Source organism: Drosophila suzukii, chromosome 2R (genome assembly GCF_043229965.1).
Source record: "Drosophila suzukii chromosome 2R, CBGP_Dsuzu_IsoJpt1.0, whole genome shotgun sequence".
NCBI lineage: Eukaryota > Metazoa > Arthropoda > Insecta > Diptera > Drosophilidae > Drosophila > Drosophila suzukii.
Window position 1 is genome coordinate 22,568,009 of NC_092081.1, and position 15,518 is coordinate 22,583,526.

Here is a 15,518-nt window from a genome sequence, read left to right on the forward strand (position 1 = left end):
ACCAGCCCCCAATCGTATATTAAATGTTGTACAAGCGATGGATTTTTTTTGTTTTAAAAATGGTCCCATAATTTTTTGAAACTTTTTTATATGTATTTATATTATATGTATATCATGCAAAAATTAACCGGTCTTAAATCATCCAATAGTTTTCTCAGTGTCTCGTTTATGTACTCTGTCTGACGTGATATTGTTTGGAGCTTTGGGAAAGTTCTAGAGCTCCCCAATAAATGAATTCTCAAGTGAAAGCTAGGCCATAAACTCAAATTTCAAGTTGAATTCCTGACACCTGCTGATAATATCTGCTGATGGCTGCACATTGGAAGTAGTAAAGCACCTTAATCTTTCGCCGATTCCCTGTCAAGAGCCTCCAGACAGTCTGTATCAGTATCACGTTACCCCTTGCACCGATTAAACTTTTAGATTGGCCATGCCATAGTGGAACGGAAAATTCTGAGATAAGATGTGAACGATAAGGGCAAACGGAACATTTGTCAACATCAGCAGCTGTGCGAATTTCTTTCTTTTCCCAATTTTGTTTGGACCTTGGTAATTTAATTAGGCCGCCCGCCCATTCAAGCGTTCCAATTGTGCGGAAATCGCTGGGAGCCCGATTCCATATACTATATATGGTTGCTTCCGTCAACAAATATTTACCCTGGAATTTTTATGGCACAAACAGTGGGCAGTCGCCGGGATTAAGAGGAAAAAACAGTTTACCAAAGAGATTTTCCATTGTTTATTGTTTTTGTCACCATCAGCAATTAAATTGCTTTCTGGGAATTGCAGACTGGATTTCCAGCTTAGAAGAGGAAGCTCCATAAGTAGAATGTATCTGTCAGGAACCTTTGTTGACCCACTAAAAGATACAAATTGGAGATACCTTTCCGGGGGGAATATTCTGAGCAAAGCGCGTGTCCTGGGACAATTTGTCATCTAAATCCAAGCACAAGGAAAATCAGTTGGGAAATAAGAAAAATATCTTTTGAGCTGGAAAAAGAACAAGAAGGAAAAAGAGCTGCAACTCTCTTTCGCTGAAGAGCATGAAAATGAGGGTGGGCAGCGAAAAGAGAGCTTATATACACGCAAAAAAATACTTCGCTAGTTACAGAAATTTAAACTAAATAATAAATATTATGATTTTCTGAGATACCTAAGTGTATGCTTTAGGGGGCTTGTCGATGAATTCGATATTGCTGCAAGAATTTAAAATGGCCGGAAAATGTACATAATTTTCGTCTTTTCAACACTAGAAAGACGCGCTCGATAGAAATTCCGCAGTAATTCTGGTACCACTCTCTTTCGATAGGCAAGGCTGGCGGATATCGGTTATTCGGCCTTTTTCATTTTGGACCTAGTCGAGTAAGGATCGTTCTTTCCTGAATAATTATTTAATCAGTGGGCGTCGTTTTTATTCTACCCAAATTAAATCTACAAAAATAACAGCCATCCTTGGGCTTGGTAAAGCTTTTTCTTAACCAATAAGTTGCTGTCTATTAAACAAAGTAAGATATACTATTATTAAGTGGCAAAACCCCGATTCTTAGGAAACCATTTGGCTTATAGGAAATGTCTAAAAGAAAGACATCCTGCATCACGTGGCTAAGGGCACTTATTAAAAATATAAATTTATAATTTTAGTTAAAGTGATCTATCCTAAATCTTAGTGCTATCAAAGATATATTAAGTGAATAGCTGTTAGACCCCGAGAAGCCTAAGTCCTTAGTCGCTACCGCTTCATAAGTTAGCTCATGGTTTTAAACTTTAGGTTTGCTTTACATAAATAAAAAAAAAGTGAATAAGCAAATCTCCCCATGCGAGCAAGTGTTTGAGCCCCTGGAAGTGTTTTCCGAATTTCTATCCCCACAAAGTCAAACTGAAATGAAGTTTCTTAATTTATAAACAAAATTACAGCCAACAAATTGAAAAGAGCTTTCAATTTGTTGGCTGTAATTTTGTTTATAAATTCATCGTTGGAAATGGTGGGTAAGTAATCACTTATATATTTTTATTAACTGTATTCAAAAATATTGATATTATTAATTGATATTGATATAAAGCACGACTAATTAATCGCTTCCTCTTTAACCCATTTTCGAATCAAATTGGAAGCCCACTCTCCTTACCGACGGAACAAGAGCCGGAACCAGCGCGTGCACCCACTACCTTTCGTTGCTTTTCAAATCAATCGAGGTATGGAATAATCCATTAAGCTTAATAATAATTAAATATTTTTGTAATTTAAATCAAATCAAATCAATCAAGTTGTTCCCAGTGTATCCGCTACTCAAAAAGTATCTGGAGAGCGCCTCGGCTCAGCTAGCCGTCTCGCTCGCTCTCCCGCAATCCTCGCCGGGTGGGCGAACAAGTGCGGAGCGACCAAGCGGTCGTCTCGCTCCCACCCTCGAACCGTGGCCATCTGAGCAAGCAATGGTGCTCGTTTCTTTCAATTGTTTTTCAAACCTCGTTCGGAACGGACGTGTGCGCGCTTAAATAAGGAAAAAGTAAAGAAGTGAAAAAGTGTGTGACAAAGTGCAAATAAGCCACAACGCGCATGTGAGAAATCAAATCAAATTTAATTGAGAAGCAGAAGCATCCAAAATTATTGTATACATATCGGGCATACCGAGCGTGTGCCAGTGTTGGTGTTGGTGTGGTTTTCCCTCAATCGCAGTGGAAAATATGCAAACTGAATGAAAAACTCGAGAGCAGTCAGCCAGCGTCGAATTGGAAAAGAGTAACTCGCATTGGGGACACGCAGAGGTGTCTCGAACTCGAAAAAGGTAAAATTCGTTACACAAAAAACGACGCCAGAAAGCGATTAGCGATTTTTTGTCTCAGTGTGAGTGTGTAATTTCGGTGTACTGTGTGTGTGCGTGGATTTTATTTAATTTTTTTTCGTGTATGTGCACTGTAAAAATAGCTGAAGAGAGGGAGAGCTAGTGCTCTCTCGAGAGAGACAACTGCGACGTCATCGTTCACGCAGTCAGTTTTTTTAAGTGGCGTTTCTTTCTTTCTTTTTTATGTGGCTGCTGATGTGCTTCTTCTTCTCCTCCTCTTTTGGCTATCTGCTTTGTGGTTAATCTTTTGTTTTGAAACTCTTTATCTACGTCTGTTCTGGTGCTTCTGTGTGTGTGTGAGTGAGGTGATCTTCTCTCCGCTGGTACTTTCCTCTCTCTTTTTGTTCTTACTTTACTTATTTTGTTTTTATTCGTACACGTAATTCCCGTAGATATCGAACTCAGCTGCTTTTTGTTTTGATACGTGAAATCCATAATCAACCTGCTATCTTGCAGGTAGAAACAGAAAATACGAGAAGAAACCCGTTTTGTGGTCGAAAAAAACCACTTGAAATGTATGCGAATATCTGGGTGTAAAACGTTTAAAATCCCCGCCTGAAAAAGTATTAAACTTTCCATTACCCATTGAATTTACTTGTTTGTCGCCCCGAGAACATGACTAATTGCTGATTTAATTGTTCATTTGTTCAGCTTCAAGTGCTCAACTTTTGTTTTTATCGCAGTTGCTTGTCGCAATACTTAGACTGTTTCACCCCGAGTCCAATGATAACTGTATTGTTCCTTTGAAGGTGCTCAGATTCCCGTCGCGAACTTAATACAATACAAATATTGCCATTTTATTTACTGGGCAGTTCGCATTGCGCTGTAAACGCCTTGTTTTTGTTGCCAGGCACTCGCCAAATTCAGTTTCATTTGATTACTGGAAAGCTTATCAGTGGGCAGAGTTCACATACGATTGGAAAACAGAAAAGGGGGGGAATTGGGGGGTCTTATGGGGTCCAAACAAACAAAGGCAGGCCTCCTTTTTGTTTAGTATGGGTATGGTGTCTGCTGCTCTCATTTAAATGCCTGCAAAATGCTAGGAAAAATAACAAACAGCTCCGATTCCGCCTCGTTTCACATTGCTTCCTACTCCATTTGCAAATTGCGAATTCAGTGAATCCACTTCGCTTGGCAGTCAGCCAAACAATTTGTGTTTACCTACCGCGTTAAATTTCCCAAACGATTTGCAACTCTGGTTTCACACGCAACATAAAGCCTAATCTCAATTTAAACAGCTCAAAAGTTCAAACTAAAGTAGCACAGAAAAAGTTGTGGGTGTTACACCGATTTCAATCATTTACTTTTGGTCTCAAGCTAACCCATTTTCCATTTCAACTTTGAAGACATTTGGGTGAAGAGGCATCACAATTTTACCACGGAAAAATATTTAATAATAACAACCTTTTCCTTTTCAATATCCTAATATCTTGCCCCTAATTTAAGAATCCGGTTTTCGTGCCTTTTAAAAATCCCCCTATTTATGCTTTCTTAAAAAAGCTAAACCAGTCTTCAGATAAATTTATATAATATACAACAACGACACATCTTTTCCACTCAGTTTCTTTACCACCCCTGATTTTATTATACTAATATTTTGTATTATGAATTCCGTCTAAAGTGTATAGAACGGGAATTGGGAGCAGGGCCCAATGAACTTTCGATCGCTGAAAGCAAAACACTTTTGTTAGTATGTAAATAAAGTTGGACTAATCAAAGTTTGTTTAGCTGGCAATTCACACTTGTTTCATTGTCTGGTTTTTCCTTCAGTTCTTAAAGTTGCCAAATTCAACGGATCGGTGCTAAAGTGAGGCCATTTTTCCGCTTTATTTGTTCACTAAGTGTGCTGCAATTGATACGTGTAATAGGCTGTTGTATCTTCAGTTCAGTTTCAGTTCTATTATCATAGCTGGGGAATGTTGGTTCTGTTTGACTACCTTTGTCTGGGGGAACAGCTGTCAGCTGCTTTCAATGTTTTTCCCTTATTTGTTTTGATTTTGCAGTCGCGAGTGCTAATCAAATTTGTTTTAGGCAACGCACTGACAATCGCCAGACATAGTCTGTTCACTCAAAAAGGTATTCGCCTTGTATTTTAGAAATTGGGAGTCTTTTAATTAGGTTTTGTTCAAATAAAGTAAAATTTTATAAGGCTTACGGACTTGTTTCTGGGTCGCCATGCCTTTAAAACTGAAATAAAAGAAAATTTGTACTAAAAAACACTAAGTCTAAATTCTAAATCCCAGGGCAAATACTTTTCTGATTGTTGGAAATCCTCCGGCGCAATTGCAAGTGTTTCAGAGTCAGTCAGAGTCCCCAGTTCTCAGTTCCCAGTTCCTTTCTCTGTCTGCGTTATTCGCTGTCGTTGACCCAGTTTCTGTCCACCTTATATATTTACATATGTATATGCAAACAGATACACCACACAAACCCCACCAAAGTGGGGCATTTACAGAGTGAGGAAGTTAGTTCTGCGTCGTACTTGCTTTTATATTCCCCAGTTTCCCCAAAGTTTTCCTTTACACATACCATACATTTTGCTGAGTTTTTTCCGTTGGCCGATAAGGTCATTGTTTTTAGCTTACTCATTCCATCGCGATCTTTGCGTGATCTTCAATCTCTGACAATCAGTTTCAATTAATTGCCCGATTAGCTAGCTATACTTGAACCGCCGTATACTGTGTTCCGTATGCCAATCAATTTTCGCGACTTTCGCTTGACATTTTCCCTGGGGTAAACACTGATTTATTTAAAGGCTTTTGCTATAAATAACGCTGTCGAAATAGCCGCCTTAGCTCTTGGAAGCGGCGGTAAACTTCTCCGTATAGCTTTTTTTGGCGTAGACAAGACAACGGAGTGAATCACCCCGAGTTAACGAACCTCGATATCGGAACACTTGATTCCGTCAAGTCGGTTAAGTACCTCTTGTGGTTCCCCTGGCTGTATCTTACAGCTGCTATGTGTATCTGCTCTATAACTATCTGTGTATCTAACTGGGAGACTAGCAAATGCCGCCGTCTGGTCTCGATCAGGTAATAATTACAAACCCAGCAGCTGGCAAATATGCATTTTGCTATCTTTATGACGTCTGCAGTTCCCTATTTGCTTTTCAGATTAGAGAGCAGTGATAAATAGAGGCTGAAATAGGTGTGTCTACAACGCAATTCGTAAATCGTGCCACTTTTTTCGCAGCGGTTTGATTAAATTTATAATTTGCCGGCCCACTAATTAAAGAACCTTTGATTCCAGAGCTACACTATCAGCTACGGAGATTCCCGTTCACGTGCTACACGCTTGACTAGTTCCAGTAGAAACCCCTGCTCATGATTATCATCCCACTCTGAATTCCCATACCACTCCCCTACTTCCAATTCTTTTCAATTAACAGCACGCTTCGTTAAAAGTTTTCTAATATAGCGCATGGTTCACCAGCTGACTTGATTGCTATATGCCATAAAGCTAGACAATATATAGCGGCAATTCTATTGTATATTGTTTATAAAGAGAAATATAGACATCTCTATCTGTGAGGGGCGCTAGGTTGAATGTTAAACGGATCAGTCAGCTACAAAGTGACAGATTTTCTAAAGCGCACTCGAAATTGGATGTACGTGAAATGTTATTGATCTTTTGTTTACTGGTTAATGATCTTTGAGGTTATAGACCAAGTATGAGTAAGATAGGGCACTTAAAGCACCTGTTAGAGAAGAGCTTGAGATAGCTTCTCAATCCCATCCCAACTTATTACTCCGTCATCAGAATCACAATCGTAGCCGGAACACAATTTGCATTCTACGTAGTCGCGTGTCGAGTTTTCCGTGGCGGAAATGACATTGAACCTCTGAATGCACTTGCTCCCATACTATATGATATGATATGATGCGTTGTGGGAATGAGAACCGGTTCCCGGGGCAGTTGATTGAACGAACAGGGGATGATTCAGGCCATCAAGTGATCAAGTGTGTGGCAGGTTAAGGCCATCCCGTATTTAACCCAATTTTAACACATTTCTATCATTTCTATCTCTTTGCAGTCTGAACAAAGCGGCAGCAGGATACACGGATTTCCCAAGCAGGGCGACCAGCGGGAAAAGCTCCGGGGAAAAGAAAAGCGGCCAGCAATCGTTACACTGTTTCGCGCGGCGGGGAATGGTATATTTCTTGGGGGATTGGGGCATGGGAGATTCTGACTTGTCGTCATATCAGCAACATGTTCCAAATATACAGCAGCCGCAACGCATCCATGGACATGATCTACTCTTGCAACAGCAACAGCAGCAGCAGCAGCTCCCGCAACAGCAGCAGCAGCAACGCCAGCAGCAGCAACAACAGCAGCAGCAGCAACTTGTGGCGCAAATCTCCAGTAGCCTAAGCCAGCTGCAGCCGCAGTTGCAGTTGCAGTTTGCCAGTGGATCCAGCTTCCTGCAACAGGGCACAAATCCCTCGCCATCCAACCAGCAGCAACATGTTGGCCCTGTCAGCAGCAGCAGCCTCGTAACTGCCAATCTCCAGCAGCTGTCGGTGAGCAGCAGCAACTCCAGCAGCAGCAGTAGCAACAACAACGCCACCAGTGGCTGCAACACTCCCACCAAGCCGCAACCGCAGCAGCAACAACTACTGCTCCCAGAAGCAGCTGCTCCGGCTGCCAAGTCCTTGAAGAACCCGCAGCTGAGCAAGGATCTTCTGGACAATGAGGATGAGGTGGCATTGCACCCGCTCTCCAACCAGGTGAGTAACGGAATAAGCTGCATTCAGTGTCATGTATCGTCGAATCATTTGTTTCTTAAAGATTTCTTTTGGGGCTCTATAAAATCCGATTTTTCAAGATGTTCTAAAGAATTCGCGTTACTCTTTATAGGGATAAAATCCTTTGATCGTTGGATTATTAAAGTTTTTATTTGGGTTCTTTTAAGAAATTGATGATTAAAATAACCAATGTCAGCCATATAGAAGTTTATTTAAGCCCCTTAGGCTACCTCTTTTTGATCTCGGAGAGTAGGGCGCTGTATAGGGACTGGCAGAACTCCTCGAGTCCCGCGTACGCGTTCTTCTCGATGAACGCCTTGACCACAGCCCACACGGACTTGAGGAACTTGACCTGGGCGAAGACCAGGACGTCCGTGTACTCCTCGACGGTGGCCTTCAGGCAGAAGTGGATCAGGACGACAAAGGCGTCCGCGTAGGGGATCTCGGCATTGACGCTCTGCACGTCGATGGAGTACAGCTGCCCGGGTTGGCTGCACTCGCGCATCACCTGCGTCTCGGTGACCTTGGCCGTTTTGGGCCCGACGTTCGCCTGGAGTGCCACGGTCACCGTGACGACGCGCTCGTTCTGGCCAGCGGCGTTCCGCTTCCAGCCGCCCATGCGCAGATCGGTGGACTTGCGCCGCTCGTGGAAGCTCTGCAGGAACGGCGAGGCGGAGAAGAGCATGTTGAACAGTGCGTCCACTTGCACCATCAGTCGCTCCTGCAGCAACTTGCGGCCCTCGTGCGACGCACTGCACCGGGCGGTCAGCTCGTCCGGGTTCCTGGTTCCTAGCATGATCGGGGCCGTTTTTAGTTGGAGTAATTTCGATGGGCTCGTCTGTATTGAGTTGCGGTCGCCCTTGGCCTTTTTTCCACTCTTACCGGATATCTGCCGGACGTTCTCCCTGCTGGTGATCGCCGTGCCCGCCAGGGAATTGCACTGCGCGTTCTTGGTTTGCAAGTGGCGATGCGATCGGCTTCTATCCGTCTGGGTGAAAGCTGATTGCCTCGGTGATTGGACCGCGGGCTTCTTCTTTCCGCCCGCCGTCAAGTCGACCTTGGAGCGGCTCTTGTCGTCCTTGCCGCCAGTCGAGTTTCGCCGGTTGCCCCAAAAGAAGCGGTGCTTGGTGTCAGCTGAGGTAAGATCCTCGTCCTTAGTCTGTGGACCTCGGCTGCTAGTGGCTGCTTTTCGGCGGGAAGGGGAGCTGCGGCTCATCCGGTTGTTTTTGCTGCTGCCCGCACTGGACGGCTTGTCCATCACCAATAGTTTTCCAAATCGGTGCTTCAGCCGGGCCTTGTGCGACTTCATATTCTCTAGCCAACGTTCAACGTCATCTTCAATTAAAACATTGTCAATGACCCCGTAAAAACGAAACACTCGAATTTTGTCAGTTAGGTAAAGGAACTAAACGGATAACCAGGCCCAAAATGTCATGGGTGTCTGGAGTTCTTTGCTCGAAAGTCTCTCGACAAGCTAGGTATTTTTGGCTTTTTTGATTAGAGCCAAGAAGTGACGTAGGAGACGATAAGATATCAGGCCTATGGCCACGCGCCAGTCATATAATTCTAAAATAGACTAGTTAGATTATCTTTAACATGAAGTGAAATCATAATATAAAATTAAGAATCGCGTTGAATTTTTCGGGGATAAAAACCAGACCTAAAGAATTCGCGGTGTACTTTTGAATTGATAAAAATTGTTAAAATTATCTAAAGAATACGAGGTTTTCTTTTCCAAAAGGAATAGAATTGAAATTAACCAATTGAATCCTTTTAAAAAAATTTTCAGATATTCCTAAGAATTCGCGTTTTTTAAAGGGGAACCGTTTTTTAATAAAAAAAACGTTTGAAAGCACAGCGGATATGCTAAATAAAAATGGGAATCGTAGAAATGTATAATAATAGCTTATTTTACCCACTTGAGCTTGAGCTTGTAGAAATCGGATTAGATTTGGCACCATAAAGATAATAACATACCACCATCATTCTTTTATTTTAATCCCAAACTTTTCTTATCAAATGTTAATATATTTTTCCTTATCTTCCAGGTCGGAGGACACACTCGCCTGCTGCTGCTCAACCAGTCGACGGTGATCAAGCCGCTGAACCTGCGCGAATTGGACTTCTACCAGAACATTCCGCAGGACATACTGAAGTTTGTGCCCAAGTACAAAGGTAAGATACCGACTGTTTCACCACCCGCATCAAAAACTGATCACACGTTTAAATACCAATTATCGATTCTGTCGAAGCGCTTCATTTGCTCTTTCGTTTCGAATTAACTAATTCATACAAAAAAAAAGAAAAAAATATATATAACATTCTGAATCGCGCCAAGCATTTGTCATGTGTCTTGAGTTCCGAAATCGCCAATTTTTTATTGAATCGAACTTTTGTTTTTGTACTAACTCGCAACAAACAAAATGATAAAGCCAAACAACCAACCAATTTGCGTTTGCTCCTCTTGTATCGTCCCTAGATCAAACCAATCGCATTCGAATATCATTTTATTTATAGTGTTTTTTTGCTCTACTATATATCTAAAAAAATGTGATATCCTTAGTCTGTAAGTTGATTATTGAAATGGAAATAAAACCGATCTTAAAAAAAAGAAAATAAAAAAAAGAAAGAAAGAAAAACAAACAAAAATAAGAAAAGAAGTGACGTAAAAAGACTGAACCATATACAATAATATGTAGCTTTAACGATTTGTAAAACAAAAGCGAAGATCGAAAATAAAAGAACCAAAAACGTTATAGCCGCCACATGCCACAAACATTCTCTGACTCGACGACGCCTGGAACTAGTCACTAGTCCGGGTCCCTGGCTCAGAGACCTTTTCCGATTAAACCCCCTTAGTTAGTAGAACAGACAACAATGGGTAAGTCGCAAACCAAACAAAAGAAATCAACCAAACTCCAACCCATAAGTAAAGTAAAGTAACTCTGATAAATGTTAAATCCCCTCCATAAGGATTGTACAGTTTTTGCCAGCAAAAATTGTACAATCGCTTGACTGGAAATGGAACACTTTAAACCCACATGATGCACTCCCTCGATTCGGCGCATGTATATATACAGAGATTATGATTGCCCGGATCGGGGGGCGTGTCCCCGCCACTACATGTACGTCTATGCTCGTATTATCCAAAGGTTCGAGGTGCCTGCCTGACCTGACAGACCCGATCGAGATCTGCCGCCGTACCAAGCAAACCTCACCGAACCGAACTGAAATGATCCGAACCGGAGCCTCCTCTAACTATCGGGATCGATCGATAACCGGGAAAAAGGGAAAGCGTAATGCCGAACCGAATCTGAGTGTAAAGAATTCTTTTTTTTCCGCAATGCAACAACGAAAATCGAGTTTTATTTTATGTGTTTGTTCAGAACGCACATCGTGCCGCCCTCCTCCCCTCAAACGTTGTGTTGTGTTGTGTAGTCATCGTCGCCGTCTCCGCTCCGCTCGTCTCATCTCGATATCGATCCCGATCCCTAGCGATCCTAAGCGATCGGTTCCGCCCTGCTCTCTCTGTCGGTTAGAATGCAGGCGAGCCAAGTCGAATGGGTTTGTATGATTAAACACATCTATCTATCTATATTTTACATATGTTAATTTACCAATATACCATACAAATACGATACGATAGTTAAGATTACCCAGTTTACAGTACGTTAAGTTAAGTTGAGGAAAATCGAAACATCCCAGTGAGATAATCTGACAGTTCTTGTATCCCATGTTTCCACTTTCTTTTGCACTTGTTACTGCGTCGGTTCTATCTGTCTATTGATCTGTTTTGCACCAACCTAGTTTAGGAATAGGAATAGTTAATACTTCTATTTAAACGCATAAACATTTGGAAGCCATCTGATTCCGTCTGATGTTGGAACTGCATGAAGCACTGGTCGAAAACTCATTGCACCAAAAAAGAAATTTTTGAACACTCTGATCAGTTGATCAAAGAACCATATTCTGGCCTTGATCACCTGACCAGAGTTCCATTGCCATCTTCCATGAGAGTTATCGTGTTTGTCTGTTCTGAAAAGCATTTCGTGTGTCTGCTAACCAAAACTCGGGAACCGCTGCCTCAGCCTCCATTGCCACATCTTAATAATCCTCCTAACCCATTAAACCCCGTGTCGATTCGATGCTAAACTACAAAAGAAAACTACAACCAGATGAGAAATACTTGCTCGTTCGCAGTTTAGTAATCCCTTTCCCCGGCTCGTCTCTGTGTCCATTCCAGGCGTCATGCAGGCCACCACCATGGGCGGAGTGAAGCTGGACAAGCGCTACTCGCCCAGTTTCCGGGATGAGGCCGCCGCCGTTCCCGTCCGCAAGATGAGCGCCTCCAAGAGGAAGCGGGACGAGGTGCTGAGGTGGGTACACTATATTATAATGAACCCTGAACCTGGATTAATTTTTGATTTTGTTTGCAGAATGAAGGTGCACAAAAATGGACAGGCAGCTGAGGTGATCAAAAGCATCTCTCAACTGGACAACACCAATAAGCAATGTAAGTTACTCACCCACCAAAACGTATAGCGAACTGTTTTCCCAGAAAACCGATTATTTATATGGTTACTCCCCTCGTGAGGTTTTTGTTTTCCCATAAAAATAGTAAAAGCTTGTTGGAAATGTAAATTATTATCTGTTAAGCTACCATAAATAATTTTTAAAATTACCCAAGTTATAGGCTTTCAACAAAAAGTGCGCATGTAGACAATGGGATCTTCAATCTTATTATTGAATTCTTTAGAACTATTAATGACGTTACTTCCTTTGAAAATTGGTAAATTATATTTTTAAATGTAAATAATAATTAATAATTATTTTGGTCAAATACTATAAGATCTTAAATCATAAAATTGTATTTTTAATTTATAAGAAATATTTTTTTTTAGCTCCGAATGTGTACAGGATTTCTTAGAAATACTTTTTCTTGTGGCTATGTATCCAAATCCTCAACGAAGTAACCTTATTTTCCTACCTTCCCTTGCAGACTTCCTTATGCTCGAGAACATCACCTCGCAGTTCCGGAATCCCTGCATCCTGGACCTGAAGATGGGCACTCGTCAGCATGGCGATGATGCCTCGGCGGAGAAGCGCTCCAAGCAGATGGCCAAGTGCGCAGCCAGCACCTCGGGATCGTTAGGTGTTCGCCTGTGCGGAATGCAGACCTACCTGGCCGATCTGGAGCAGTATGCCAAGCGGGACAAGTACTGGGGTCGTGAGCTGAACGAGGGCGGTTTCAAGACGGCCCTGCACGACTTCTTCCACAACGGCTACCGTCTGCGAATTCGCGTCATCCGCAAGATTCTACAGCGCCTGCTGCAGTTGCGCCGGGTGATTGAGAAGCAGTCGAGCTATAGATTCTACTCCTGGTGAGTCAGGGGATGATAAATAGTTTCCCTAACTAGCTGATTCACCCATGTCGAATACGATACTAATGATTTATTTATCATTTACAGCTCACTGCTCATTGTGTACGAGGGCTTCGAGGAGAATCCGATGGCCTACCCGCCCTCCATGGGCGTGGACGAGTGGCCGGAGGCACCCAGGTCGGCCACCGTGCCCGGCACCGTCTTCGACTACCATCCGGAGAACAGCATAGACGAGGACGATCTGGAGGACGAGGACGAGGCGGGACACGAGGCTGGCGACGAGCTGGAGGGGCACGACACCGACGAGGATCTGCATCTGGTGGCGGCCGACAGCGGCAACGCCTCGGCCACCAACAGCAGCACAGGGGGCGATGCCTGCAACTACGATGCGGATGCCTCCAACGATTCCAGCTCATTGCTCAACCTGGCCACCAGGCGTCACCTGCACAAGCGTGGATTTGCCGAGGCAGCGGCGCGGGGCGTCAAGCAGACGGCTGCCAACAACACCACCACCGACGAGGAGGAGGAGGAAGAGCATCCGGCTGCCATGCCGCCGCCAAGGAGTTGCGGTGTCATGGCCGCCAAAGCAGCAGCGGCTGCGGCTGCAGCTGGCCTGGCCGGCAAGGGCCAGGGCGCATTCATTCCAATCTCTGAAGAGACAGTATTCCTGGACCCCGAGCCAGCGCTCCCCAGCGTGACGACCTCATCGCCACATTCCGGTGACTCGTGGATGAACTACAGCAGCAACAGCAGCGACGACTTCTCCGGATTGTCGGAGCAAATCAAGGCTGTGGCCAGCGGGCGGCAGACATGTAAGAAAGATATTAGTTCATAAAATTTATAGATTGTAATAACCATTTCTCCTTATTTGCAGGCAACAACAGCAGTGATGACGCCAGTTCAGATTACGAGAGCAGCATCATTGGACCCACAGAGGCCATGTTCAAGCGCTACAAGTCGCAGCAATCTTTTGACGCCGCCGCAGCTGCCGAATCAGCTTCCTCCCCGCCCCTCACTGCCGGCAACTCGAGCATCTCAAACGGAGGCACCACAGTGCGCTCGCTGGTATCGCCCGCCTCTTCCAGCGCCTCCTCCCTCAAATCCGTAAAGGGTGCGGTGAAGAGGCTGCGCTGCAATGACGACGACCAGCAGTCGGCGGCCCTCGGGGAGTGTGACTCCAGGGAGGCCAAGAAGTCCGTGTCGGCCGTATCCTCGCCAGCCAAGACCGCTCCGCAGCTGCGCAGCTGCGAGAGCATCTCCACCAGCATCTCCAACCCGAACTCCCTGCTGGCGGGCCTGCTCCTGGACAACAACAATGAGCAGCGTCGCAATGCGGCCCTGCAGCACAGCTCCAAGTCGCTGGACATGTCGGCCCCGCCAACGGATGACAACCAGTGCTTCGTGGACGTCCGCCTCATTGACTTTGCCCACACGGCATTTGTGCCGCGCAACGGCAGCATGCTTCCCACTCCGGCGGCAGCTCCAGTGCACCACGGACCCGATGGGGGCTTCCTCACCGGCCTGGACAGCCTCAACCGCCTGCTCAACGAGATCCTGGCCGAGGAACGCATCTAAGAGCAAGAAACAAAAGGAATATGAATATGGGAATATGAATATGGGGAACTGGGGGGAACACAAGTTAAGAGTACAATTTGATTTCAGCATACCTAAATTGTTGTAGCAACATGCGTTAAATTATGAAACAAAATCAACTAATCTTTAGAAATTCGAAATGTGATTCAAGCAAACCTATTTAACAACCGGATATGGATATGTAGCCCCTAACTTTTAATCTTTAACCGACGCGTAACATTAAGTGAAGGGCGGAGCGTGTTCCCCCGATCTATCGCAGCATTTGTGGAAAGCGAGGAGCAGAGAATTTTAAAGTAATTTGTGAACAAGTCGCTTCCAAACGTAGATGAAAGTAATTAGTTTCTTAGATTGATTGATTGTGCATTCTGCATTTCACATTCAGATCGAATATGAACTGTTTCGGCAAAAGTGCATATAATTAAACCTTTTTTGAGAGTTCTCGTGGAGCACACCTATATATGTATTGTACGTTCAAGCGAGGACACTCGGATCGTGCGTTTTTATACCTAGCCATTACAATACAATGCAAAATGACAGCGACAGAGCGTAATGATCAGTATTTCGTTGTATGTATCTATATGCTTAAAGTCTTAGCCCGTTTCCTTTTCCAATTGTAGTGACAAAGTTTCGAAGAGCCGGAGTTTACTATATACATATATTATAAAAATACACGCAAAAACACATTTTTAAGTTAACGATTAAAGAGAGAAACGCTATTAATATATAGATCCTACAAATATTACTATTACTTATTGTGTAACTAGAGAATTAAATGGAAAAACAATTTATGTATATTTTCACTTAAGCACGTTTTAAAATTACAAATGTTCTACAAATTGCAAAATACCTTTAATGAATAAATAAATATGGAAAATTAATGATGGTTCGTTTTTGAAAAAGTCAAATTGGCGCCAAAATTGATAGTCGGTTGCGGTATTTTTTAGTCCCTCCCGGCGATATAT

General features: G+C 43.5%; 2 protein-coding genes across 4 annotated transcripts; one reads left to right on the top strand and one right to left on the bottom strand.

Annotated features, from left to right (window-relative positions):
* Window positions 1-2,445: 2,445 nt before the first annotated feature.
* On the top strand, window positions 2,446-15,434 carry Ip6k (Inositol hexakisphosphate kinase). 3 transcript variants are annotated; one of them, XM_017073782.4, is made up of 9 exons: window positions 2,446-2,783; window positions 6,871-6,988; window positions 7,064-7,564; window positions 9,631-9,757; window positions 11,826-11,958; window positions 12,019-12,095; window positions 12,582-12,963; window positions 13,051-13,775; window positions 13,838-15,434. In XM_017073782.4, exons 2-9 carry the CDS (start codon window positions 6,986-6,988, stop codon window positions 14,536-14,538), a joined length of 2,649 nt encoding a protein of 882 aa, XP_016929271.1. In that variant the 5' UTR covers window positions 2,446-2,783; window positions 6,871-6,985; the 3' UTR covers window positions 14,539-15,434. The 3 variants fall into 3 exon arrangements, with proteins under 3 accessions (XP_016929271.1, XP_016929270.1, XP_016929273.1); XM_017073781.4 differs by having other exon boundaries at window positions 6,871-7,564; XM_017073784.4 differs by lacking the exons at window positions 2,446-2,783; window positions 6,871-6,988; window positions 7,064-7,564; window positions 9,631-9,757 and adding an exon at window positions 11,005-11,146.
* Window positions 7,714-9,024, bottom strand: LOC108009440 (protein Aster-A). Its single transcript, XM_017073785.4, has 2 exons — window positions 8,465-9,024; window positions 7,714-8,371 (listed from the first exon to the last, which is right to left on the bottom strand). Exons 1-2 carry the CDS (start codon window positions 8,889-8,891, stop codon window positions 7,809-7,811), a joined length of 990 nt encoding a protein of 329 aa, XP_016929274.2. The 5' UTR covers window positions 8,892-9,024; the 3' UTR covers window positions 7,714-7,808.
* Window positions 15,435-15,518: the final 84 nt, after the last annotated feature.